General features: G+C 41.0%; 1 protein-coding gene across 1 annotated transcript in view; it reads right to left on the bottom strand.

Annotated features, from left to right (window-relative positions):
* LOC137374170 (probable ATP-dependent RNA helicase DDX60) overlaps positions 1-27,385 on the bottom strand; it is a 102,808-nt gene that overhangs the window by 48,266 nt on the left and 27,157 nt on the right. The window contains exons 14-21 of the mRNA XM_068039960.1: positions 25,681-25,850; positions 23,919-24,077; positions 20,410-20,559; positions 13,752-13,871; positions 11,293-11,388; positions 9,084-9,199; positions 6,560-6,693; positions 5,125-5,234 (exon numbers count right to left, since the gene is read on the bottom strand). Coding sequence (XP_067896061.1) covers positions 5,125-5,234; positions 6,560-6,693; positions 9,084-9,199; positions 11,293-11,388; positions 13,752-13,871; positions 20,410-20,559; positions 23,919-24,077; positions 25,681-25,850 — 1,055 coding nt within the window. The remainder of the gene's footprint in view (positions 1-5,124; positions 5,235-6,559; positions 6,694-9,083; positions 9,200-11,292; positions 11,389-13,751; positions 13,872-20,409; positions 20,560-23,918; positions 24,078-25,680; positions 25,851-27,385) is intronic.

Below are 27,385 nucleotides of genomic sequence, written 5' to 3'. Positions count from 1 at the left end.
GTCTTCTGCACTCGGGTGCTGGGCTCTATCATCGAGAATGGAGATATTTGTGGAGCCGCCTCCTCCTCCTCTTAGCTATTTATTTGTACACCACCCTTCATGACCAGATGTGGCAGGACTGCAGAGATTTGATCTGAATCCTTGGTTGTAGGATCGCTTAGCTCGTCTGCTTCTACTTTGGTTGTGTCGGCATCACAGACTAACATCCGTATTCCACCAATGGGGCAGGGCGAAGAGGCAGGTCCCCAAGTCTACCTCAGCTGGAACGGGAATTGAACCTGTGTTGTTGATGTTGTTCTGAACCACACGCTAGCCATCTAGCCAACTGAGCTAACCGGCCTCCTAGCTCGCTATAACATGTCGCTTCCACTGTTTAGCATGTGCGCAAATCCTGTGTTGTAGCTTCGCCAAGTTGGCACCTCATTTTTATGTACACCTGGCGTTGCTTCAAACATGCTCTTCTACATTCCTTACTGAACCAGGTTGGTCCCCTAGCTTAATGGCAGAGTGAAGAATATGCTGAACAATGAGATTACAGATTGTAGTGGAATACAATTCAAGTAGGTTTTGCCTTGTATTGCTTCTCTCACCACCTGCCACAGGTCCAGCCTTGCAGCTATGTTCTTCTGGACTCAGCCAGCTTGGTCAGTAGTGGTGCTACTGAGCCACTCCTGTTGATGCGACATTGAAGCTCCCCACCCAGAGTACATTCTTGCCTTTGCTGCTCTCAGTGGCTCCTCCAAGAGGTGTTCAACATGGAAGAGTACTAACTAGTTCATCAGTTGAAGGACAGTGGTAGATAGTAATTAGCAGCAGGTTTCCTGGCCCATGTTTGACCTGATGCCATAGACTTCATGGGGTTTTGAGTCAATACTGAGGACTGCCTCCCAACTGCATACCATTTGCCACCACATCTGGGCAATTTTCCACTTTGCTGGGTGGATGCCAGCATCAGAGCAGCATGACTAGCTCTCGAACACAAGTCTTCAGCACTACAGCTGAAATGTGGGTGCTGCTGATGGAACAGGATATACCCAGGGATGGTGATAAAGGAGTCTGGGATATTGGCTGCAAGGTACGATTGGATGAGTATGATTGTGTTAGGCTGTTGCTTGACTAATTTATGGGACATTGCTCACAATTTTGGCACAAGTCCGCAGATGTTAGTGAGAAGGACTCCGCAGGACCTCTGGGCTGGGTGTGCCTTTGTCATGTCCGAATCCGATGCCTAGGTCAGTGCCTGGAGGTCTGTTTGATATAATTCTCGATATACTTTGTTGTAATTTATCAACAAATCTATGAAAAGACAAAAAGCCATTTGGACCAAGGTCTGTCCCAACTTTCAACTTCTCCCGTACACCTCAATTTTACCTCAAGCCCACTTGAGTGAACCACTGCAGCATTGCAAGCAACTGAGAAACAACAGCCTAACAAAAGTCAACACCATAAAGCAGAGGAGGGAACATTAGGGGTGTGGGGGGAAAGAAAAAACAAATACAGGGCAATGCAACAGTGTGGCATATTGCAGCAATGGAACTGAATGTTGCAATTTGTGTCTATGGATCCTCCATGCCATGCTGTTTCTTAAAACCATCAAACACAGGCTATGTTTCACTATGCAACAAAGTGGGGGTTGAAATTAAAAGGATGGTTGATTTCAAGCTGTTCCATCGTAGTGGTAGTTTCAGTAGTATTGACAGAGGCTTGGGAACTACAACTATTTTGAACTCTTGGAAAGGAATGGTCTCAAACCAGGGACTACCCAAAGCACCACCACCACCCCCAAGAATAGCATAAAAATACATTTGATTAACAGCACTGCAACTGTAAAGGCGAGAAATTTCGAGACAACACAGCCCAGCGGGCTCATTGGTAGAACTCTCAGCTGTGTAAAATCAGAAGGTTGTGGGCATAAGCCGTACTCTAGCACTTGAATATGCAACAAGGACAACACCTCAGTGTGCTACTAAGCGAGTGCTGCACCTGTCTTTTGGATGAGACGCTGAATCAAGGCGGTCAACCTTCTCATAGACGTAAAATAATTCCATAACGCTTTTCCAAGAGCCGGGGTGGGAGGGGTGATTCTCCCGGCATTATGACCAATTTTTCCTTAAACTGTGATAGTAAAGCAGGTTAACGGGTCACTTCTCTTTCTCTCTCACTGCCATTTCAAATACTTTGCCACGTGCTAACTGGCTGCTAGGTTTACCACAGAAACGATGATTGTACTCCAAGAAGTAATTAATTGGCTGTGAAGCACGTTGGGACATCCCAAAATAAAATTAAAAGCCTGAAAATAGATACAGCATCTGAGTCAGATGACATCCACCCAAGGTTCCTCAGGGAGATGGGGCACGTGCTGTGCGAGACTCTAGGTCATATTTTTAATAGTTCACTGCACTCTGGGATGGTTCCCGTAGACTGAAAGATGACTAATGTACTCTACATCTTTGAAAAAGGTGACAAGATGAACCCAGGTAAATACAGTAATATAAAAGCAAAATACTGCGGATGCTGGAAATCTGAAACAAAAACAAGAAATGCTGGATTCACTCAGCAGGTCTGGCAGCATCTGTGGAAAGAGAAGCAGAGTTAACGTTTCGGGTCAGTGACCCTTCTTCGGAACGCTCCGTTCCGAAGAAGGGTCACTGACCCGAAACGTTAACTCTGCTCTTTCCACAGATGCTGCCAGACCTGCTGAGTGAATCCAGCATTCCAGGTAAATACAGTATTAGTTTGACATCAGTAATAGGAAAGGTGCTTGAGGGATGCAATATACGAAATGCTTGTATAGGGAGGGACTTATTAGGGAGACCCAATAGAAGTTACTAAGTTGGTGGATTAGAGAAGCCCAGTAGACATCGTCTACTAAGACCTTCAAAAGCTTTTGATAAGGCATCATACAAGAGACTTCTCTACAAGATCAAAGCCTCTGATATTAGTAGCAATATACTGAACTGGATTGAGAACCAGTTGGAAGGCCTGAAACAGAAAGTAGTTGTAGATGGATTTGGATCTGTTTGGAGACTGGTCACTGGTAGTATCCCGCAGGGGTTAGTGTTGGAACTGTTGCTCTATATTTTTGTTAATGATCGAGATGCTGTGAGGCATTTGGATATCTCTTGAATTTCTGTTCTGCTGTGAGACATTTGTTAATATCTCCTGCATTTCTGATCATAAGTAAAATGCATCCAGTTGTGGTGTGGACCAACACATGGAGCTCACCGGGTGGTAAAAACTTGGAGGCGAAGGACATCGGGACGAAGGGAGGAGAATTCTGACTGTAGACATCATCGCTGGGGTTCATATTAGACTTTTTAAAAATAAAAGATAGCATAACTGAACAAGGACCCTCACATATATACACACACACACACACACAGACAGACAAGTCAGGATATGCCAGTGATGTGGTGGCTTGGGCTGTTAGAACATCAAACAGCCTGTCGACAACCACTCTCACGTACAATGGCCTTTTGAAATGTGTGTGAATGGTTTCCTTCTGGCCTTATCAAGATTCAGATATCACATCCATGGATGGTATGCACCCAAGAACTCAACCTGCTGAGAGCAGGACATGATCACATGTAGGTGGTCTTGCATAGCCAAGGTGGGATTGATATGGCACTGAAAGCCAATCGGATGACCAGTTCAAAACATTACCTTATATGTCGAGGGAGCAGGGTCAGAAAGGGATATAAAGCCACAGCTCACAAGGACATTGTTGCTGCAGCCAGGAAGTGTGACTTGGTCAGTCACAGCAAGTCATGCAGAAGATATCGTTCAGCGGACCTGACCACTCGGTAACACGTTTCTGTACGCAGGTCTACTAAGCAACTGGTGTTGTAAGTATATACTATTGCTTGGTGAGTTAACAAAGGTATTCCATATAAAGTAAAAATTGTATCCAAAGTCTGTTTCGTGCCATTGATACTCAGTACAGGAACAGGACCTTAGAGGAAAGTGAGACCCCCTGTTAAGAGTCTTACAATGTAGATGTTGGAAGCATGATCTGCAAATTTGTAGATAATACTAAGATTTGTGCAAGAGTCAAGACTGTAGACGATGCTTAACTGCTTCAGGCAGATCTTGATGCATGGGGGGATTGGACTCATGACTGGCAATTGACATTTAATTTGGAAAAGTGCAATTTTATGCGTGTGGGCGGGAGCATACATACAACCTTCAGGGAAAACATTAATGCAAATAGAGCGCGGGCAATCTGGGAATTCTAGTGTATAGTTCATGAATAATGCTGTGAAGCAATAACTAAAGTGAATGAGGTGTTGTAGTGCATTTATAGGACGACTGACAATAAGACAAAGCACACTATTTCTCCCTTGTACATGACCTTAGTCATGCATCAGATAGAATACTGTGTCCAGTTTTACTCTCCTCACATGGTGTGATTAAGGCTCTGGAAAGGATGAAAAGGAGACTAGTTCCCAGTTTAAAGACATCAAGTTAGTTATCAAGATAGGCTAAAAGAGCTGCAGCTCTGCAATTTAGAGAAGGGCAGACTAGGGGGTTGATCTGATTAAGGTTTAAAAATGAATAGGAGATAGATTGTGATCGAGTTGACAGTTTGTTCCAATTAAATAGGTTAGCGAGGACCGGGGTCACAATCTTAAGTCGTACAAGGCCAGATCTAGGTTAGATGTTCGGAGGTGGTTCTTTGCCAAGAGAATACTGCACCTCTGGAATAAGACTGCCAGTTCACACAGTGGTACCAATTTACTGAATTGCTCCGAGAGCTGGACCTGCTTCAGGACAGGGCAGATTTAACCTTGTACAAAAGATAGACGCTGCATAGAATTATCAGGGCCAGGGTGACCTCCTGGACTAGTTTTACTCGCTATGGTGGGGGCAGGAGGGGGAATCCCAGATTTCCCCCCAAAATTGGTCAGCATTTTTAATCTGAGTTTTCGCCTGTTCCAGGAGATCATAATTTTGGATGGGGTGGAGAGTGTATATGTTGTGACACCCTGTATCTTAATTGTGCAGGACCAGCTGGATGGACCGGAGAGATTTTTTCCTGTCTTTATTTGCATGTATCCAGATGTGAAAGCGGCTACATGCAAATTATTTTTATGGAATTCCTACTGAAATGACTAAACTACTTACATGGCTCACGGTTAAAGCAGCACAGGGATGATAGGGAACAAAGTCAATCCCCGATCCTTCTGAACTGCACACGTACTTTTCCAGGTCATTGTATCGTTCTCCATAGACCACTAAAAGAAAATGTTGGAAACAAATTTTAAAGTGATCTTAGTAACTGTTATGCTGACTCAAACAGAAACTCAATTATCCCAGTGATTCAATTAATTCTGAAATCTGAACCTCACTTGCTACTATAAAAAAAGCCCAAACTACCAGTTCCAAATCAGGACCAGCGTCAAGTAGACCACCTGAGGAGCGATCTCACCCCATAACAATTTGGCTATATGCAGTTATTTATTATAAAATAGTTGCCAAATTTTATCATGTGGTGATAATCTTTTTTTTTAATGTGTAGAAGCTTTTTCCCTCTCATTTAAGCTTGATTGAGATGATAAAACCAGTATATGTATGATAAAGATCATAGGTAAGAATGCTCGAAGGCAACATGTATTATGATTCAGATAACCAACCTTTACTCTTGCTGTTTCTAGTCATCGAACCACTTAAAATGTTACTGCTGCCTGTAATTTATCCTCCAGACAGATCGGAGAGCACTTGACAGGGTAGACACAAAGGTTGCTTCCCCTGGGCTGGGAAATCTAGAATACAGGGGCTGAATCTCAGGATAAGGGGCTGATCACCTAGGACTGAGATGAGGAGACATTTCTTCAATGATTTGTGAATTTATGGAATTTTCTACCCCAGAGGGTTGTGGATGCTCCTTTGTTGAATATATTTAAGGCTGACAGAGAGTTTTGGTCTCTTAGGGAATCGAGGGATATGGGGAGCAGGTGAAAAAGTGGAACTGAGGCCGAAGATCAGCCATGATCATACTGAATGGCAGTGCAGGCTCGACAGGCTGCATGGGCTACTCTTGCTCCCATTTCTTATGTTCTTATAAAGTCCTGAAGAAACTCAATGAACTAAAAATGTTCAAAAAACTGATTTTCATGTTAAATAACTCAACATTCAAACTCCTTTACTTTCATTAAGCATGAAAGACAAGACTGACAGAAATTACACATCGTGATCAACCACATGATACTCAGGCTGATAGCTTTGTTCTTGTGCCTGACATACTGGATCGCCTGGCCACAGCCAGAAGATTGGGTGGGTTGCCTTACAGGTGTACTCCTTGCCAATTTCTCTCTATGTGCAGTACCCTGACAATCCAGTACACCTATGTGCAAGAACAGGAAAATAGGTCCCATTTAGGGCATTTAGCCAAAATGGGATGGGCAATAAATAACTGCCAGCAATGCACACATCCCATGACAAATAGAAAAAAAATTGTGTCAAAAAAGTGGACGACAGAATATAAGGTTCAAGAGTGTTTAAAAGGGGTTTTCAGCCACAGTTGTGGCATAAAAGGGGATACTGAAAAGGCCATCCATACCCAGTCTAACTTTGAAGGATTTTTGGTCTCTTGGCATTTTCATTTGCTGCCTTTTTTTCCCACCAGTAACTTTTACAGGGTTTTCCAACGTCTTCTCTATTCGCTGCCAGTAATTCTTTACTGACTGAAGCCATCTATTAAAAAAAGACAGTCAGATAGCAGTTAAATTTATTGAGAACATTCCCTACTTTCTTCCCCTCATTTAGAAGGTTCAATGCCCCTTGCTGCAATCACAGGTGACCTTCATACCCCCGAAATGGCATGGTGACAGAAGACAACACTGGATTTATATAGCGTCTTTCACAACCACCAGACATCTCAAAAAGCTTTAGAACCAATGAAGTATTTTTTGAAGTGTTGTCACTGTTGTAATGCATTAAACACAGCAGCCAGTACACACACAGCAAACTCCAATGAACAGCAATATGATAATGACAAGATAATCTGTTTTTGTGATTTTGATTGAGGTATAAACATTGGCCAGGACACCGGGGATAACTCCCCTGCTCTTCTTCAAAATAGTGCTGTGGAATCTTTTACATCCATTCGAGCAAGCAGATGGGGCCTCAGTTTAATGTCTCACCTGAAAGACAGTACCTCCGACAGTGCAATGCTCCCTCAGTACTGCACTGGAGGGTCAGCCTTGATGTCTGTGCTCAAGCTCTAGACTGGGATTTGAACCTGGAACCTTGTGAATCAGAGGCAAGACTGCTACCAACTGAGCCACAGCTGGCATACACAGAAAATGCTAATGACATAATTTTCCTCTTCCATCTACCACATTTATCTTCCCTTTCTTGCATTTCTGCCTCCAATCTTCACCTACTCACTATCTGCCAGTTATAGCTTCTATCAGAGTTCTTCCTCCCCAGTTGTGTGAATTCCAGAGTTTCTGGCCTTCCAATAAAGCACAAATACAGGAATGCTATCAAAACAAAGGGCTAACCCAGTGTCTGTCTGGCACTGAAGCAAGTCTGCTAGTAATCTAGTTAAGACACCTCTTAACAGAGTTCAGCAATTTCCCTGCTGAACACGTGTGAGCAATAGGTATCAATACACTAGATATGGGGAGCAAATTGGGAAAGCAGGAAGAGATGGAATTAAGGCCTGTCAGGAGGTGAGGGTGGGGGAAAAGGTCTTCCTAATGAACTAGTGACAAGCACACCAGAACAACGATATGGGTGACATGACAACTAGATACCCTCAAATGATTAGCCCCATTTCCAATGATTAAATTCAGTTGGTGTTACATGTTGGACTATGCAGTAGTGCTGTCAGATTTAACTGGATCAGTTATTTAAAGGGAATCCTAATCTAAGATAGCAACATCAAACTTTAAAAAAACCCTACAGGTAATGAACTGGATTAGACTAGGTGGCCGATGGAGAAAAACATCTGCGCAGACTGTATTCTAACCCTTTAACAAACTGGCAATGGTCTGGCCAGCATGGTGGTTCAGGGATTTGGTGTTCCAACCCGTGATAGCAGGACCTAGCTTCACGACAGCTGTTCCTCATGCAGCTGACTTCTGATATAGCAGTGCCATTAGTGGCCAAGGCATTTTTTTTTTAACACACAGAATAGAATCTCTTATCTGTTCCTTCTCACTTTTGTATGATTATATTCAAATTAGTTAAAAGTGCAGTTAGCATGCTCACCAGTGGCAGTGGACATGTAACATGGGCAAAAAGCATTGAAAACAAATTTTGTTCCTCTAATTTGTAGGCAGATATCAGATTGTGGGGATAGAACATCCCAAATTAAAGAATCATATAGCACAGAAGACAGCCATTTGGCCCAACATGCCTGTACCGACTCTTTGAAAAGTTATCCAATTAGTCCAACTTCCCTTCTCTTTCCTCACAGCCTTGCACTTTTCCCCCAGTATTTATCTAATTCCATTTTGAAAGTTACTAATGAAACTGCTTCCATCATCCTCTCAAGCAATGCATTCCAGATCAACATAATTTGCTGCATAAAAAAAATTCTCTTCATCCCCTCCCTGGTTCTTTTGCCAATTATCTTACTAGTGCCCTGTTTACCGACTCTCCTTCCAGTGGAAACAGCTTACCCCAAATTACGTTATCAAAACGCCTCAATTTTGAACACCTATTATATCTCCCCCTAACCTCTCTGCTCTCAGGGGAATGACTCCGGCTTCTGAAACAGTCTAAAAATATGGGGAGAAGATCACAATTCCTCTATCATATTTCTTTAGAAACACACAATCCCTGTGATTTCTTTCCACATACTTTCCAAAGTGCAGCAACACACATCTTAAAAGCAGTAGAATTTCACTACTTTCTGGATTGCAGGATATAGTACAATATTTGGCAACATGGAGAAGAATTCAACCCAACAAAACACAGGTGGATTAATAGGTACCAATAAGTCCACAGATAGATTAGCATACTTAACATTCGGAACTGCATAATAAATCAGCTAAGTATAGCGCTACTCGAAGAAACAAAATACAGTTATGTGTAAAACAGTAATACAAGCAAAATATATTTTAAACAGTTACTGGGCAAGAGCTTCTGGTTTGCTGATTGTTGCTGATAGAGCCAGGAATGGACAACGAATCATGACTAGAAGATGTTCCCAGACTTCTGCGCCAATCTCTCCACCAAGACAGTGGACCTATGAACACATAATAGAGTAACTAACTCAGATTAAGATATTAAACTATAAAAAAATAATTTTTACTACCAAGAACTTGGAAAGTTTATTTAATTACAAGACATTAGACAGGTGTGAATTTCAAAAGGTGGTCAAGTAGGAAGGATCCTGGAAGTTGAGTTATTGTAAACATATTTAATTAGCCTTGGATGGATGGTCCCATTTGGATGGCAAACAACTTGTCAACTTTTTTTTTTTAAAAACCTTGTGCTTCATAATGTGCAATTTAATAAATAGAAAACAATGATCTTTTTAGGCAGTTACAGTTAATTATATATTTTTATAATTCTCAGAGGTTTCTATTCTTTCCAATCAGAATTGTTTCATTGGAGTTCAAAGGAAGAATTATTAGGTTACCTTTATTAGTCTGTGTTTTCTATTTTGCTTATCCCACTCATTCCTCTAGCAATCATTATGGTATTTCATTTAATAGAGCATCAACATATTGGCAAATGTAGTTTCCTTATTTCATTATCGGGGTTAAGCGATCCATTAGCATCACATTCGATAAAGAAAACGACCATCAGCAGAAAACCAGTTTCCTAAAACTTGTGCTTTATAATGTCAATTCAGGCAACAGAAATTTTGCTTCAAAGTGAATCACTACCTGATTCAAAGTTGCAGTTACCTGAAATGACCTTAGGTTCACTTAACCATTCCACTTTAACCCCACAGGTTGTAACACTAATAAATGTAATCATAACTACCTGTAAAAGAAAAAGGTTCTAACAGAATTTAATTAAAAATATTCAAGCAATACTATCACGATTGCCATTTCCAAGATTGTCCTCTAAAACAGAATGCTGCTTACTTCCTCACCTCAAGACGGCAACAAATCCAAGATTAGAGTTACAATAGTAATGATTCTTTGCTTGTTCACCCAAGCAACCATTCTTCATATGCAAGCCTACATAATTGCCTGCCGATTACTTGACTAGAAATTATTAAAGCTAAATTTGATCATGCCATCAACTGATATACAAACGGACACTTCCAGCAATGTTTATTAGATAGTCAGCAGCAACAACATAGTCCAGGGACAAAGGAACAAACATACCTCCCAACTCACTGTCACCCTCGCTGAGATCTGTTAACTCACCAAAGACCAGGGATAGTACTCACAAGGGTAAATCGTGTTTGACTAATTTGCTAGAGTTCTTCGAAGATGTAACAAGAAAAGTGGATAATGGGGATCCTTTGATGTAGTATATCTGGACTTCCAGAAGGCATTTGATAAGGTGCCACACAAAAGGTTAATACACAAGGTAAGATCACATGGGGTTAGGGGCAATTTATTAGCTTGGATTGAGGTTTGGCTAACCAACAGAAAGCAGAGAGTCGGGATAAATGGGTCCTTTTCTGGTTGGCAAGATGTAACTGGTAGGGTGCCACAGGGTTTGGTCCTCGGGCCCCAACTATTTACAATCTATATTAATGACTTGGATGCAGGGATAGAAGGTACTATGGCCAAATTTGCAGATGACACTAAAATAGGTGGGATAGCAAGTTGCAATAAAGAGATAAGAAATTTACAAATGGATATGGTTAGGTGAATGAGCCAAAATTTGACAGATGGAGTTTGTGGAATTCACTACCCCAGAGTGCGGTGGATGCCGGGACATTGAGTAAATTTGAGGAGATAGACAGATTTTTAATTAGTAAAGGGTTGAAGGGTTATGGACAACGGGCAGGAAAGTGGGGTTGAGGCAGAGATGAGATCAGCCATGATCGTAATGAATGGCGGAGCAGGCTCGAGGGGCTGACTTGCCTACCCCTGCTCCTAGTTCTTATGTTCTTATTGGCTGAGTATGATACAATTCAGTAAAATAATATTTAATAAGTTAAGAGAATTATGACTGTTGAGTTGTTAAGTTTTTTTTGGAGCAGGACCTCTCTCATGGAGTTCACGTGCTTCCTTCTCACATTACTCTCATTAAGTCAAAGGGGTCACAAGCAGAGATGTGTTGCATAAACTACCTGTGAATTTAGTATTTTTCTTCCCAAGTTAATGCCATTTCATTCTTCAAATCCCTACATTTAAAGTTCCATCTTACCTCATCAAAAATTACATATTTAAGCTTCTTCACCCAGGCTTGTCGTTGAGCAGTGAGGATGAGAATTTCTAAACACTGAGGAACTGTGATGAGAATCTGAAATAAACAAACACTGGGATTAGACACATTTGGATTTGACCCAACACAAACACATCTTTCAGTCTCAGATATCAAGAGGGTAATTTTGAACATTACTGTCTGGCTGGTAACCTGAAATCAACAGCACGAAAATGGGGCAAGTTCTACAACGGTCAGGCAATCCACTCCGCCAGGTTACCACTCAGGCAGCAAAATTACAAATTACTCAAGCTTTCATTACAGTCTTATTTCTGGAGTTTTTAAATCATGGAAGTTGTATTTGCCAACTTTTTTTTTTTTACTGTGCCTAGAGTTTTGTAAATGGCAAATTGTTTTGCTTAAAGGAGTTTGGCAACAAACTACCCACAAAAGTTATGCTCTGATTTAAGGTTGCAAGATGCACTCTCCCGTTTCCTTTATGGGCTTGGATCAGAGATGGTGCAAACCATTCTGTTTGGTTCTTACTATATCCTTTAATATCAGAAGGTGGTTGATGATGGCTAGTTCTTCACAGACGAAGATCAAGGGAGGATTTGGCTCTACGGGTGCGGTCACACCCACTGGTGACTAAACAAACCAATTCTAGATCTGCAGGCTCTTCAGCATTGGGGCACAGGAATTGTTGACCTCGGGGATCCCAGGCAGAAGTGGCTTCCACCTGTTTTCGACGTTTCTCTCCTCAGGTTAGTATACGAAATAAAGCTTTCCCAATGGCTGAGTTTATCTGGTGAGCAGCTGAGCAATATAAATGATGGAAGGTTCTATATTTGATCCCTGTTGTGTGCCAAATTAACTGATTTTAGCCAGGGCAGAAGTAGGAGTTCTACAATTAGCCTCAACACTCTTTGGTTAGGGACCAAAAATCATCCAGACTTCCAGCACCTGCATAATCTCCATTCTGATGATCCCTTGCTTTGCTCTTGGATTTATGTATTCCAGCTCATCCTTCACTCCCTCCCATACATGCCCATCCAAGTGCTCCAACTGGGCTCTACTTCTTCCCGTTCTGGCCCTAATTCCTGATATCTCCCTGCCCTGATTGTGTTGAGCATTAGGTCACACTTCCTCTCTGTCCTCAAAAGATCTGGTTGATAAACTAAACCAAAAAAGGACATGTTTGGCACCCACCAGGTACACAGCCATATTTCTTCCTCAGTTTGGAAATAAACTAGTACAATCCACTGTGTGGCAATATTAACTCCTGCTCTTTGATGATTAAAGTTGGACATTTTACTTTAATTGTAAAAGGCAGTTTCGAACTCAAGCAAACTCTTCAGCTTTTTCATTTATTCCATTGTATTTGAAACCCTTGTGCAACTTGTAAAATTCATAAATACCCCTGCTATAATGCATTAAAATTATCTAGTACTTTTTAACTCAAAGAGATTTTGCCAACATTTAGACGCTAAAGGCTAGAATTTATTGTTGATGTCAGTCCTCTGATTAAATTCCTTATTTTAAGACAGGCATTAACCCTAAAAGTAATTTCCAGACTACGGTCACTGGCCGTATGACACCCATTTGCCACAGCAATGCTGATTCTGGAATGCCTTCTTTCATTCAATGCTACCGAAAGCACAATATACTGTGATTGAAGAAATGCAGTTGGTATTCACTCATCTCGTCACTCGGTTCACTGTCTCAGCTTCTTTTGGGAAAAGTGCTTTCATTTGCACTCTGCTCTGCTGAAGGAAGTTTTTTCACCTGTCTGCAGATGTAGTTGCACAGCTCCCATTAGGTAGGCTCAGAGCATCTCTTCTACAGTGTAACCTACCCGATATCCCTCCACAGATTCAACTCTACTCCCTAACATATCAGATAGAGGGACTTCCAATTGAGAAATTGATTAATGCCAGGAGTGGTGGAAATAATCATACCAATTGATAGAAAGGCCCATGAGAACAAGTGATATGGGGGGGAAAAAAACAACAAACATCAATGAAGATGTTGCTGAAATATACACACATATTGCATAACCTCAGTGATACTTAATTATTTGGATGCCCAATTTAAATGGGTGCTCCAGCAAAACTGCAGGAAATTGTATGCAAAAACATGTCCCAAATAAATACTAAAATGAAGAACCCAATGAACAGGAGCTTCTAAAACCATTGGGTCTGCCACTTAAAATGTATGATACTACAAATCAGGCACATTTACAGATGGGGAGGGACTTCAATTTTCCTCCTCTAGCCAGTGAAAATTAGGTGGTGCAAGTGAAAAAACCAACACTCATGTCTCCTGACAACTGCCAAAGAGCCATAATGTCAGCAAAGATGAACAGTAGGCTAAAGACTTGGAATACAACTTAGAGTCTAAAATAAAATATAAAATAACTTCATGTAAAATTCTAGCTTATCTATAAATATAAAACAATATACCTGACAATTTAAAGCATCTTGCCGGTAGTCTCGTGTGAAAACCCCACATACCACCATTCCATCTGGTAAAGTCTTGGTGAATCGGTTATAAACAGTTGCGACCACTTGATTCACAAGAGCCTAGTTGTTAAAATATGAAATTCATGGAAATTTGATGCAATTCAAATGCAAAGTTAAAACAGTGAAAATAATGTTAAGCAACAAGATATGGTTGTAGGGCCTTTTACATGAGCCACATTCATGAGGCCCTGACAGAAATTACCTATTATATTGAATATAAGCAGCAGTAAAATGATATACGATTGACTCTGATTTTCTGAACAACATTGGGCAACAGAACAGATCAGTTCCAAGAGCGCCACAGCTTAACAGTCAACCATTTCCTGAGAAATGAGGCAATGCGTCTGGGGTAGATTTTTATTTTCCCTGCCCGGCAGAAAACTGGCAGTAGTAAATTGGTCACTTGTGTACACCCCACGCAATTTTCCTTTGCATTGTCTTCAGTTAAACTTATCCCTCTGTGCTTTAACTGCACTTGATATTAGCTCTGTGTTTTCTGGACACAAAATTAACTATTGTAGTCTTTTTGAAGTTAGGTATCCAATTGAGACTAACTGAAATCAAGGCAACTAGAGCATAATCTTCACATTACAACTCTTTTGGAATTACATGAATTCTGAGTGCTAACTATTTGATTCCAGCAAGTGTGTTTTGGGAGCACTCAAAATTTAACATACACCTTTCAAAAGATTTAACACTCATTTAAAAACTCTTGCTTTAAGAAACACATTAGGGATAATACTTTATGGAAAATAAACTTCATGGCACTGGCCTCATGACTCAAGTGCAACAAGGAGCTTCTATTGCTGACCAGTGATGAGAAGTGTCCTTGAAATGTATTCCATTCTTATCATAGGCAAATCTCAATTTCTGCAACATGAGAACTTAATGAGTGATTCTAAGAAGGTGAGTTTGCACAACTGAGGGGAAACCAAAAAGAGGCAATGTTATGGCGAGATATTACTGATTAAATGCTTTTTGATTTTCAAAATATATTCGCAAAATGTGAAAAGATCAAACTTACCTCAAACCAAGTTTTTTTTTTCCACAGAAATGCTGTCCTAAAGAAAAAATTCTAGCCTCCCCGAATGGTTCAGTGACTTTATTTAGTGGTTGAGCCATGCACGAGGATACCCTACACTCAAATCTATAGTCTGTACTGAGTTAACTGATGCCAGTCAAGGTGTGGTGGTTGGGGGGGGGGGGGGGGGGGGGGGGGTCGTAGGGGAGCTGCTACAATTGGCCTTGGTGGCTTTGGGTTAGGAATGGGGAAAATGAGGATCGACTAAGGTTTTGGTTCCTGACTACTATCTAGTGACCCTTGAAAATTGGCAAGGGAAAAAAAAAGGCCACTCATACAATTTGTTTTTTGCAGTTACTGTGTTAATCATCTACTGGTGAAGCCGATTGGATTGTACTGAATCCATCAGTAATTATGGAATCAGAGTGGCTGTCTTTTTTTGGTCAGGATTGCTGTCTTGCGTGAATTTTTTTTTGCTAAATTAAACTGCTAGCAACTCTGGGTCTGAGATTCTCTTCGCTATTATCACTGCATGAGTTTACAGTTGTGAATAATTTTCTTCAGTAATCTGTGCTATTTAGTTTGAACATTCCAATGTAACTTCTGTACTTTGTTTTGACAGTCTATTTCCAGTTTTGGAACTGTGAGGGTTCTTAGCTTACATGGGTTCCCTCCCAGTATCAAGAGTTAATATGCTCCCCTGAGATAGCCGAGATTGATTGTGGTTGTGTGATTCAATGTCCAGAAAAGTATGATCCATGTCCTACATCACTGAGTTCTATCCTCCAGTTAGCAGATTCAAAAGGTATAAATTTCAATGCACAAAATTCACACGAGTACTCACACAACATTCCAGTACACGCTATTTTTAACATCTGAATAAAAATAGCACACATTAAAAACGTAGTAACAGCAAATTAAAAGTTTCTATGTGAATATAGTCAAATTGAGTTTCTACTCTCCAGCATCTTCAAATGTGAAGTCTGTTATGTTACAGTATAAGTTTGGTGTGAAATCCATTGGTCCTGAATTTCCACAGGGGTTATGCCAATCACCTGTCATAATTTTGATGGATTATTTGTGGAACCCCAGCATAGATGGCTGAAAGTGGCCATTTATGCTATTTCTTTGCAGATTCTGCTGATCTCCCAAAGTTGCAATGGATGATTGGGATATGAAAATTCAGGGCTCTTGTATCTTAATATATTTCACAAGCATTATGTAGTATGTGCAGAAGTCTCAATATCCTGGTTTAGGATCAAAAGGTGAAAGATATTGAGTGGGATTTTCATTGTTTCTAATCTCCTAAGCACTTCTAACATCATTCATTGCATTTGCATTAACATTAGGGTCATTTTTTTGAAATGTTTGATGGTTGCATACATTACAATAGAATTGAGATTTTTTTTTTAAAACTGATTTTTGATCATATCAAGTTAGCTGATTGCAGCCGGGGCAGCAGTTGTAGGACTACAATTGCTGTAAGCTCACATAAGTAATAGTCACTTGGGCAAGGTAACAGAGCTGTTAGCATATGTCAAACTGCACCTAATAAGAATCAAAGGGATAGAAATTCATATAAAAGCAAAATACTGTGGATACTGGAAATCTGAAATAAAAACAGAAAGTGCTGGAAATACTCAGCACGTGTGGCAGCATCTGTGGAGAGAGAAACAGAGTTAAGGTTTCAGGTCTGTAACCTTTCATCAGAACCGGAAAAGGTTAGAAATGTAATAGGTTTTAAGCAACTGAAGCTGGGATGAGGAAAAAAGAACCCTCCCCTTTTGTTCTCTTAACCCTGCCAACCCCCCCACCCCAAATTACATTTCTAACCTTTGCCAGTTCTGAAGAAAGGTCACAGAACTGAAACATTAACTCTGCTTCTCTCTCCATAGATTCTGCCAGACCTGCTGAGTATTTCCAGCACTTTGTTTTTATTTTGAATAGAAATTCATCATGGCCGTTAACATAAAATGAGCATTATTGCATTGATCGCCTATTATACAGCACGCTAGATATTTAATTCCATTCCTTCATAATTTTAAACCTTCTATTCATTCGCATTTCCTCATATCAGGCAGCATCCCAGTCAATCTGTGAAGTAACCTCTCTATTGACTGTACACCGACCCTATAAAGGTTGATCCCACAACGGCAGAGTACTCGAATTGTGATCCCACTAAAGATGTTATATAGATTCACCATTACATCTCACCTCATTAATACTTCTTCCCATAAACCCAATATTCCATTAGCTTTTTTATGGGTTTATCCCCTTGAGGCAGTCATTAAAGTCTTCTGAATCTGACTCCCCCATCTCTGATTTCCCCTTGTTTTATATACACCAAAACCTTTCACTTCACATTTGCTGACACTGAATTTTATCGGCCACTTCTTTGCCCATTCAACTACATTAATCCCTATGCAGCTTCCTTTAAGCCTCCGTAGTAAGCCTGATGATTGCTGAATTTTAAAAACCTCCAAAAGGATGACTAAGAAATTAATAAACAAAAAGGTGAATGACAGTAAGCTAGCAAGAGTCATAAAAATACATTGCAAAAGTTCTATAGGTATGTAAAAAGGAAGAGATTAGTGAAAGCAAACATGGGCCTCTTAGAAACTGAGACAGGTCCAATTATAATGGAGGAATATGGAAATGGCAGAGACATTAAACAAATACTTTTTTTAAAAATCGCTCTCAAGTTAAAAAAGACAAAAAACATTCCATAATTAGTGGAGAACCAAAGGTCTAGTGAGAATAAGGAACATAAAGAAGTTAGTATTAGTAAATAAATAGTTCTGGGAGAAATTAATAAGGATATTGACAAATCCCCGGGACCCAACGGCCAGCACTCTAGGATTTTAAAAGAGGTAGCTACAAAGATACAGGATGTATTGGTTTTGATCTTCCAGAATTCCCTAGATTCTAGAGCAGTCCCCATCAATTGGAAGGTAGCAAATGTAACCCTGCTATTCGATAAAGCAGGGATCTATAGACTACTTAGCCTGACAACAGTCAGCAGGAAAATGCTAGAATCTATTATTAGTGACATGGTAACAAGGCACTTAGAAAAATCATATGATTAGGCAGAGTCAACACAGATTTATTAAAGGGAAACAGTGTTTGACAAATCTGTTGAGATTTTAAGATTGTGATAGCAGGATAGATAAGGGGGAGCCAATGGCTGTAGGGTATTTGGACTCTCAAAAGCATTTGATAAGATGCCACAGAAGAGGTTATTACACAAAATTAGGACTCATGAGATTGGGGTAATATATTAGCATGGATTGAGGATTGGTTAACAGACAGAAAAGTAAAGGAATAAACGGGTCACTTTCTGGTTGGCAGACTGTAACTAACCCTATGCTTCAGTGCTTGGGTCTCAGCTATTTACAATCTATATGAATGACTTAGACGAGGGGACCGGAGTGTAATGGATCCAAGTCTGCTGACAATATAAAGTTAGGTGGGAAAGTAAGTTGAGGAGGACATAAAGGGGTGAAAAATAATTTAGCTAGGTTAAATGAGTGGGCAAGAATGTGGCAGAAGGAACAGAAGCTGGCTGAGTAAACAGAGTCATAGTGAATAGTTGTTTTTCGGACTGGAAGAACGTATAGAGTAGTTTTTCCAAGTGTCTGCACTAGGACCACTGCTTTTCTTGATCGACATTAATGACCTAGGCTTGTGTGTGCAGGGCACAATGTCAAAATTTGCAGGTAACACAAAAATATTAAGTATTGTGAACTGTGAGGAGGATAACGATATACTTCAAGAGGATACAGTCAGGCTGGTGGAATGGACGGATACATGGCAGATGAAATTTAATGCAGAGAAGTGCGAAGTGATACATTTTGGTAGGAACAAGGAGTGGCAACAAAAAATAAAGGACGCACTTCTAAAAGGGGTGCAAGAGCAGAGGGACCTGGGGGATGTATGTGCACAAATCACAATGTGACAGGGCAGGTTGAGAAAGTGGTTAATAAGGCATGCAGTATCCTGGGTTTTATACAGGCAGAGTACAAAAACAAGGAAGTTATGGTGAAGCTTTAAAAAACACTGGTGCGGCCTCAACTGGAATATTGTGCCCAATTCTGGCCACCACACTTTAGGAAGGATGTGAAGGCATTAGAAAGGGTGCAGAAAAGAATTACGACAATGGTTCCAGGGACGAGGGACTTCAGATACGTGGATAGACTGGAGAAGCTGGGGCTGTTCTCTGTAGAGAAGATTGCTAGGAGATTTGATAGAGGTGTTCAAAATCATGAGGGGTCTGCAGAGAATATAAGGAGAAGCTGCTCCCATTGGCGAAAGGATCGAGAACCAGAGGACACTGATTTAAGGTGAATGGCAAAAGAACCAAAGGCAACATGAGGAAAATCTTTTTTACGTAGCGAATGGTTAGGATCTGGAATGCACTGCCCGAAATTGTGGTGGAAACAATTAAATCACGGCTTTCAAAAGGGAAGTGAATAATTACCAGAAGAGAAAGAATTTACAAGGCAACGGGGAAGGGCAGGGTAGTGGGACAAGGTGAGTTGCTCTTGCAGAGGGCTGGTGTGGACAAGAAAGGCCAAATGGCATCCATCTGTGCTGTAAGCATTCTATATGGAGAAATATGAAGCTATCTACATTGGTAGGGAAAAAAGATTGAAAAGCAGAATTTCTTTCTATATTGAGAGAGACTGGGAAATGCTTGCATCCAGAGGGATCTGGTGACCTTGTACATAAATCAGAGTTAACATAGCAATCAATTAGGAAAGAAAATAGTATGCTATCCTTTATTACAAAAGGAATGCAGTACAAAAAAGTCTTATTGTAATGATATCGAGCCTAGGTGATACCACAGCTGAAGTACTATGTAGTTTTGATCTCCTTACCCAAGGAAGGATAAACTTGTCTTATAGGGATTGCAACAAAAGCTCATTCAACTGATTCCTGGGCTGAGAGTACTGTTCTATGAGGAGTGATCGAGTAGACAAGGTTGACATTCCCTCGAATATAAAAGAATGAGAGGTGATTTCACTGAAACATACAAAATTCATAAGGGACTTGACAGGGTAGATTCAGGGAGGATGCTTCTTTGGCTAGGAAGACTAGAACTAGGGATCAATCATTTAGGAGAGATGAGAAGAACTTTTTCCACTTAAAGGGTTGTGAATCTTTGGAATTCTCTATCCCAAAGAGCTGCAGATGCTCAGTCACTGAACATATTATGGAACCCTTATCCTTTCTCCTATAAACCACAGGCCTTTAAATGGATCAAGTGCAGTCTTTCAAATTCAAGCCCCAGATCATCTAACCAACATTTTCCATTTAACTTCTATTGAGTAATTCCATGATTCTGCAATCCTCGTATGCAGTCACGCAAGCAATGAGCATGGGTCACAGAACTGGGGACCCATCTTTGACCCACATTCCTTTGAACAAAACTTCCCTCCTGGGAATGTGGAATTACAGAATCATCTAGTTACACTGTTTATTCTTGGTGTTATCCTGTACTATTGGCCTTTATACTTCACCTAAATTTTTATACACAAAAGTGGGCTTATTTATTAAACATATGTAAATGAATTGTACCTTTGTGGGTGCAATGTACACCAATACACCATCATCGCTGTCTCGTAGAACTTTCTCCATGCAGTAATAGGAGGCATACGTTTTTCCTGATGAGGTTGGAGCAACTATCACTGCAGATTCATTATTGTCCACTGCATCTAGAAGTTCTCGCTGCAATTTATCATCAGATATAAATATAACACTAAGAGCTTCTATAGAATTAGTTCAGTAACATATGAATTGTACACATAAAAGGTGATTATATGAGTCTGTGCTCTCAAAAGGGGGATATCACACAGCAGAAAAGTCAGGGATATGCTGCCCACATTTCCTGTTAGCAGTGTGCATCTAACTTTTGATGGCATGGAAGAACTGGCCAACTTTCCTTTGATACAACAACCTCAGCTAAAGCCAGAGAAGGGATGAAGAGGGGTAAATGCTGGGGGGTCAGTGGCAGGAGGACCACAGATGGCCTAGATGAGGGGGAGGGGAAATAACAAAACTGGAGTCAATGGGAATCAGGGGGAAAACTCTCCGCTGGTTGGAGTCATATCTAACACAAAGGAAGATTGGTGGAGGTCAGTCATCTGAGCTCCAGGACATCACTGGAGGAGTTCCTCAGGGTAGTGTCCTAGGCCTAACCAACTTCAGCTGCTTCATCAATGACTTTCTTCAATCATAAGGTCAGAAGTGAGGATGTTTGCTGAGGATTGCACAATGTACAGCACCATTCGTGACTCCTCAGATACTGAAGCAGTCCGTGTAGAAATGCAGCAAGACCTGGACAACATCCAGGCTTGGGCTGATAAGTGGCAAGTAACATTTGCCCCACACAAGTGCCAGGCAATAACCATCTCCAACAAGAGAGAATCTAACCATCTCCCTTTGACATTCAATGGCCATCCCGTTGCCGAATCCCCCACTATCAACATCCCAGGGGCTACCATTGACCAGAAACTGAACTGGAGTAGCCATATAAACACCGTGGCTACAAGAACAGGTGACAGGCTAGGAATCCTGCAGCAAGTAACTCATCTCCTGACTCCCCAAAGCCTGTCCACCATTCACAAGTCAGGTGTGTGACGGAACACTCTCCACTTGACTGGATGGGTGCAGCTCCAACAACACTCAAGAAGCTCGACACCACCCAGGACAAAGCAGCCTGCTTGATTGGCACCCCATTCACAAGCATTTACTCCCTCCACCGACGCACAGTGGCAGCAGTGTGTACCATCTACAAGATGCACTGCAGCAACGCACCAAGGCTCCTTAGACAGCACTTTCCAAACCAGCGACCTCTACCAACTAGAAGGACAAGGGCAGCAAATGTATGGGAACACCACCACCTGCAAGTTCCCCTCCAAGTCACACACCATCCTGACTTGGAACTACATCACCATTCCTTCACTGTCCCTGGGTCAAGATTCTGCAACTCCCTTCCTAACAGCACTGTGGGTATACCTACCCCACATGGACTGAGGCGGTTCAAGAAGGCAGCTCACCACCACCTTCTCAAGGGGAATTAGGGACGGGCAATAAATGCTGGCCTAGTCAGCGACGCCCACATCCCATGAAAGAATAAAAGAAAAGGGCCTGGCTCTGGCCACCTTTCCCTCTCTCCTTCCCAAATAACTGCACCAAATGAAGTACGGTTCATTCAGTCATATGTAAAATATTTCTGAAAGCTGTCTGAGCATTTCTGCCCCCTCTAATTTCTTCACCCATAGAGTGGTGAGCCTGTGGAATTCGCTACCACAGAAAGCAGTTGAGGCCAAAACATTATATGTTTTCAAGAAGGAGTTAGATATAGCTCTTGGGTCTAAAGGGATCAAAGGGTTGTGGCGAAAACGGGAACAGGTTGGTGAGTTGGATGATCAGCCATGATCATAATGAATGATGGAGCAGGCTTGAAGGGCCGAATGGCCTACTTCTGCTCCTATTTTCTATGTTTCAAACGGCGCCTTCCCCTCTTCATGATGCTGTCTGTTCTGTTTGAATGCTCCGTTCTCTACCTACCGACTCTATTCCTCTCCTTGGCAACAGTCTAAGATTAAGCCAGTCTATTCACAACCTTGGTGTCATTTGACCTCAAGATGAGCTTCTGACCTCTGCATAATTGCACCCCCAACTTTACCCCTGTCTCAGCTCAGCTGTTCCTGAAACCCTCATTCATGCCTTCCTTACCTCTAGACTTGACAATTCCAACACACTCCTGGCTGATCTTTCACATTCTACTCTCCAAAAACTTAAGGTCATCCAAAACTCTGCTGCCCGTGTCTTAACTCACACCAATTCCCGTTCCCCTATCACCCCTGTGCTGGCTGACCTACATTGGCTCCCCGTCAAGCAACGTCTTTATTTTAAAATTCTCATCCTAGTTTTCAAATCCCCCCAATGGCCTTGCCCCTCTCTATTTGTAATCTCCTCCAAACCCATAACCCACCGAGATATTTGCACTCCTCTAATTCTGGCCTCTTGTGCATCCCTGATTTTAATCGCTCCACCATTGATGGTCACGCCTTCAGTTGCTTAGGCCCCAAACTCTGGAATACCCTCTCTACACCTCTCTTTCCTCCTTTAAGACACTCCTTAAAACCTACCTCTTCGACCAAGCTTTTGGCCATCTAACTTAATATCGCCTTGCATGGCTCAATGTCATATTTTGTTTTATAATGCTCCTGTGAAGTGCCTTGGTGCATTTTATTACTTTAAAGGCGCTATACAAGTTGTTGTTGTAGTATGTGGTCTCCGTTACCGTGTCACTAAACCTGGAGCATGCACTGTAACTCTAAATCAGTCCATAAGTCCTAACCCTAAAAAATGGGTCAGCAACAGAGTCCTGCCCTGAAACATCTCAAACAGTGAAGCCATCCCAAAGGGAAATCCAGCCCCAACTGTCTAGCTCCAGAAAGGAAAGTAATAAAGGACTGCAAACAGTGTACTAGATTAGTATCTTCCGATGCAACATTTTACCTATAGTGATTCCTTCTTACATTTTTCACTGACAAAGCAGCTGAACTGGTCTGACTTAAGTCTTGAAAGATCCATGTAGATTTTCTCTACTTAAACCCACTCAACTCATGCATGTCCCCCACAAAGGTTGTGGATTTGAAAAACTGAGAGTAGGATTTAAAGTAACTGAATAAATTGAAATACATGTGCATTTGAATTTGGCTTGGCTGTTCCCCTTGAGGCTATAGTTTCAACAGTCCTTGTATTGTACTGTATTGATTTAGGCTGCGAGGTAGATTTTTAATTACAATTGGCTTTAAAGCCCCTATTGTTGTTGGATTTAAAAGGCAACCAACCACAACTTGGAAAAAAAAAGTACTTGATTTCTGTCACAATAACTATCAAGGTGTTTGCATTGAAGTGATTGCCACACAAAAAGTGGTTTTGAATTTCGAAAATAAAGTTCATTGCTGAATCTAAACTAAACTCATCTTATAGGTACTGTTTAATTCAAAAATTTATAGACTTAAAGAATAACATGATACTTGTAAATTTATATAGTGATATTTTATAATTACCTGCCATGTGTCCGGTATGAAATGAGCAACTCTGGGATCTGGATCATTCCTTTCATCTCGCAACAAGTAAGGACCCATATATTTCAGCTGGAAACGAGCAGCTTCAACACCAACTGCAAGCATGTCCTCTTTCTTCGAATTTTTAGCACGTGCCAGTTTCTGTTTTAAAAAGCACAGAAAATTAGGTTTTATTATTAAGCCAGGTAATTATGAAGAAAATTGTTTAAAATTACTATCTGCCACATTGAATCTTCAGCTAAGGAAGAGCATTCTTGCCCTAGAGGGAGTGCAGTGAAGGTTCACTGGGCTGGTTCCTGGGGTGAAGGGATTGTCCTATGAGGAGAGATTGAGCAGACTAGGCCTATATTCCCAGAAGTTTAGAACAATGAAAGGTTATCTAATTGAAACATCAAATTATTAAGGGACTTGACTGGGTAGATGCTGATAAAATGTTTGCCCTGGATGGGGAAATCTAGAACACGGGTCCAATTTCACAATAAGGGGTCCAGCACTTAGGAGGAGGAGAAATTTCTTCACTCAAACAGGTTGTGAATATCTTTGGAATTCTCTACCCCAGAGTTGTGGATGCTCAGTCATTGACTGCATACAAAACAGAGGTCGATAGATTTTTAGAGGATAATGTGGGAAAGTGGAATTGAGGTAGATCAGCTATGTTCTTATTGAATGGCAGAGCAGGCACAAAGGGCCAAGAGGCCAACTCCAGCCCCTATTTCTTATGATGTAGCTGTGAAATTCACTGTAGAAAAATCAAACTTTCTCTCCTCCTTTTAGCACTCTCTCTCTGCTAGGATAGGATTTCAGACATCAACAACCCGATAACTCAGCCAATTCCCGAAACTGGACAGTGAGTAGCAGCAGACAACATCACAGCTGAGTTTTCTTCGATCCTGAGCTAATGTTCATGTCAGCGCACTTGTTGGGCAAGAGTCAGTGAATACTGATCAGGAGCAGGAACCCCAATTGTATTCCACCCTCCAACCACCCCACCCCGTCAAGCATCTAAGTTGTTGCTCTCATCAGACTCAGCGCAGATAATCAATTGAACCTGGCTCAGTATTGCACCAAGTGCTGGCTTTATCCACTAGATCATCAAGGCAGCTTTAACAGTAAAGGCTTTTAGTACTAAAGTGCATGCCACTTTAGCCAGCTGTTAAAGTCATCTGCAGATTACAAGCCAGTCTTTGTGTTGGTATTGTGTTTCTCAAATGCACAAAATGCAATATAACTTGTAGTCTGTAGTTCTTGATCTGAGGGTGCTTTAAATTTTGACTGAAGCTTGAATAATTACAAATTGGTGCAGTCAACATACAGATTTTTTTTTTTAAGTGCCAAACAACTTAGCTTTTACACAAAAGAAAATATTTACCACACTCTCTTCTCCTCCCACCCCTTCATCTCCAATATTCAAACTGAATCTTTAAGATGTTTGTTATACTTCTATGCAGCACCACAAATTAAACATTATAGATGAATGCAAAGAACTATCCAACAGTTAACTTCCTGCCACTATCATTAGTTCAACCTCATTCAATGGCTAGGTCAAAACATAAAAAGTTCATGGCAGCACAACAAGAACCATGGAAAATCAAAACTAATGGATCACAATCACTAGTGATTCCAGGTCACTTGCAATGATTTTGTGGACAGTGTCCTCTTCTTGTTTGCAAAGAACAGATCGAAGTCAGCGGTTCCAAATTGGTAAATTACAGAGAATATAAAATTTTAAATGATTTCATTTCACCTGATCAATGTCTGGGATAGATTGTGCTAATTTGGCAAATCCAAGCTCTTTGAGGTAAGTCGCGATTTGTTTCAGTTGGTTTTTCTCCATCGTCTTCTCATACTTATCCAAAATATTGTGAATTCTTTTCATCACTCGACCTGCAATATCATTGTTTCTCTTTGTGCTTTCTGAAGAAACAAAGATAACCTGATCAATCTTTGACTTTTATCTGTCAAGCACTTTATTCAGCTCCTGGGTTTAAAACAGTTACCCCGACATGTAAAGTTATCATTTTGCAGTCTTGTCAGAGCTTCGTATAACAGAAAAACAAATCAAGAATTGATGTGGAGCATTAAATTGCAAAATTGACTTCATGCTATACATAAATTCATTCCTCCATTCAAACCTATGGTATGCTTTTGCATGCAACAGTTTATGGTGATGGATTTTATTCAAGAAACTTTATTACATTCACTAGACATCCAAGAAGTTAGATAGCTAATGGATGAATTAGTAAGCACATGAAATCAGATAATGATGTCTGCACAACATTACACAAGGAAACTTAACAAGGACCCCCATTCATCTCACACTTTCTTCTTCCCCTTAAATTTCCTTTAAATTCATGGTTCTCCAACACCCCTCTCCTAGTCTCACCAGTGTTTCTCACCCAGATATCCTCACTCCTTTCTTCTCAGCCTCTGAACAACTCACCGATTTCAATCTCCATCGCAGCTCACCTTGCTCGCTGTTCTTATTTTGCTACCTTTCTTAACCTCTCCCTCCATATAAACACTAACCCATATTCACAGCTACCCCTGCAACCATGCCACCTTACGTGGCCCTTCTACTTCTGTCGTCTCAATTACAAACAAAGCCATCTCTGATCACTTCCTTGTACCCCTCGCCACTTAAATACCCCTAACCTGTGCTAACCCTACCTCCTTCTACATCTGACTCTTCGAGTCATTTACAGCTCCACTTCCTAACGCCCAACGGTTGAGCCTTTGGTGCTCCATTCATGACAATACTTCTGCCATTACCACTCTGATCACTCCCTCATTCTGACATTGCAGCCCATGGCCCAGAAAAATTTAAAAAAGGAGGGAGAAAAAACAGGGAACTACAAACCAGTTAGCCTTACATCAGTAGTGGGGAAAATGCTAGAGTCTATTATAAAGGATGTGATAGCAGAACACCTGGACAGCATAAACGAGATTGGGCAAAGTCAGCATGGATTTACGAAAGGGAAATCATGCTTAACAAATCTACTGGATTTTTTTTGAGGATCTAACTAATAGAATAGATAAGGGAGAAGCAGTGGATGTGGTGTATTTGGATTTTCAGAAGGCTTTTGACAAGGTCCCACATAAGAGGTTAGTGTGCAAAATTAAAGCACATGGGATTGGGGGTAATACACTGGCATGGATTGAGAATTGGTTGACAGACAGGAAACAGAGAGCAAGAATAAACGGGTCTTTTTCCAGGTGGCAGGCAGTGACACATGGGGTACCGCAGTGATCAGTGCTTGGGCCCCAGCTATTCACATTATATATATTAATGATTTGGGTGAGGGAACTATATGTAACATTTCCAAGTTTGCAGACGACACAAAATTGGGGGGGAATGTGAGCAGTTGGGTGAGTGGGCAAATGCATGGCAGATGCAGTATACCGTGAATAAATGTGAGGTTATCCACTTTGGTTGTAAAATCAGGAAGGCA

The sequence above is a fragment of the Heterodontus francisci genome, chromosome 1 (assembly GCF_036365525.1).
Source record: "Heterodontus francisci isolate sHetFra1 chromosome 1, sHetFra1.hap1, whole genome shotgun sequence".
Taxonomy (NCBI): domain Eukaryota; kingdom Metazoa; phylum Chordata; class Chondrichthyes; order Heterodontiformes; family Heterodontidae; genus Heterodontus; species Heterodontus francisci.
This window is presented reverse-complemented; position numbering and strand designations above follow the sequence as displayed.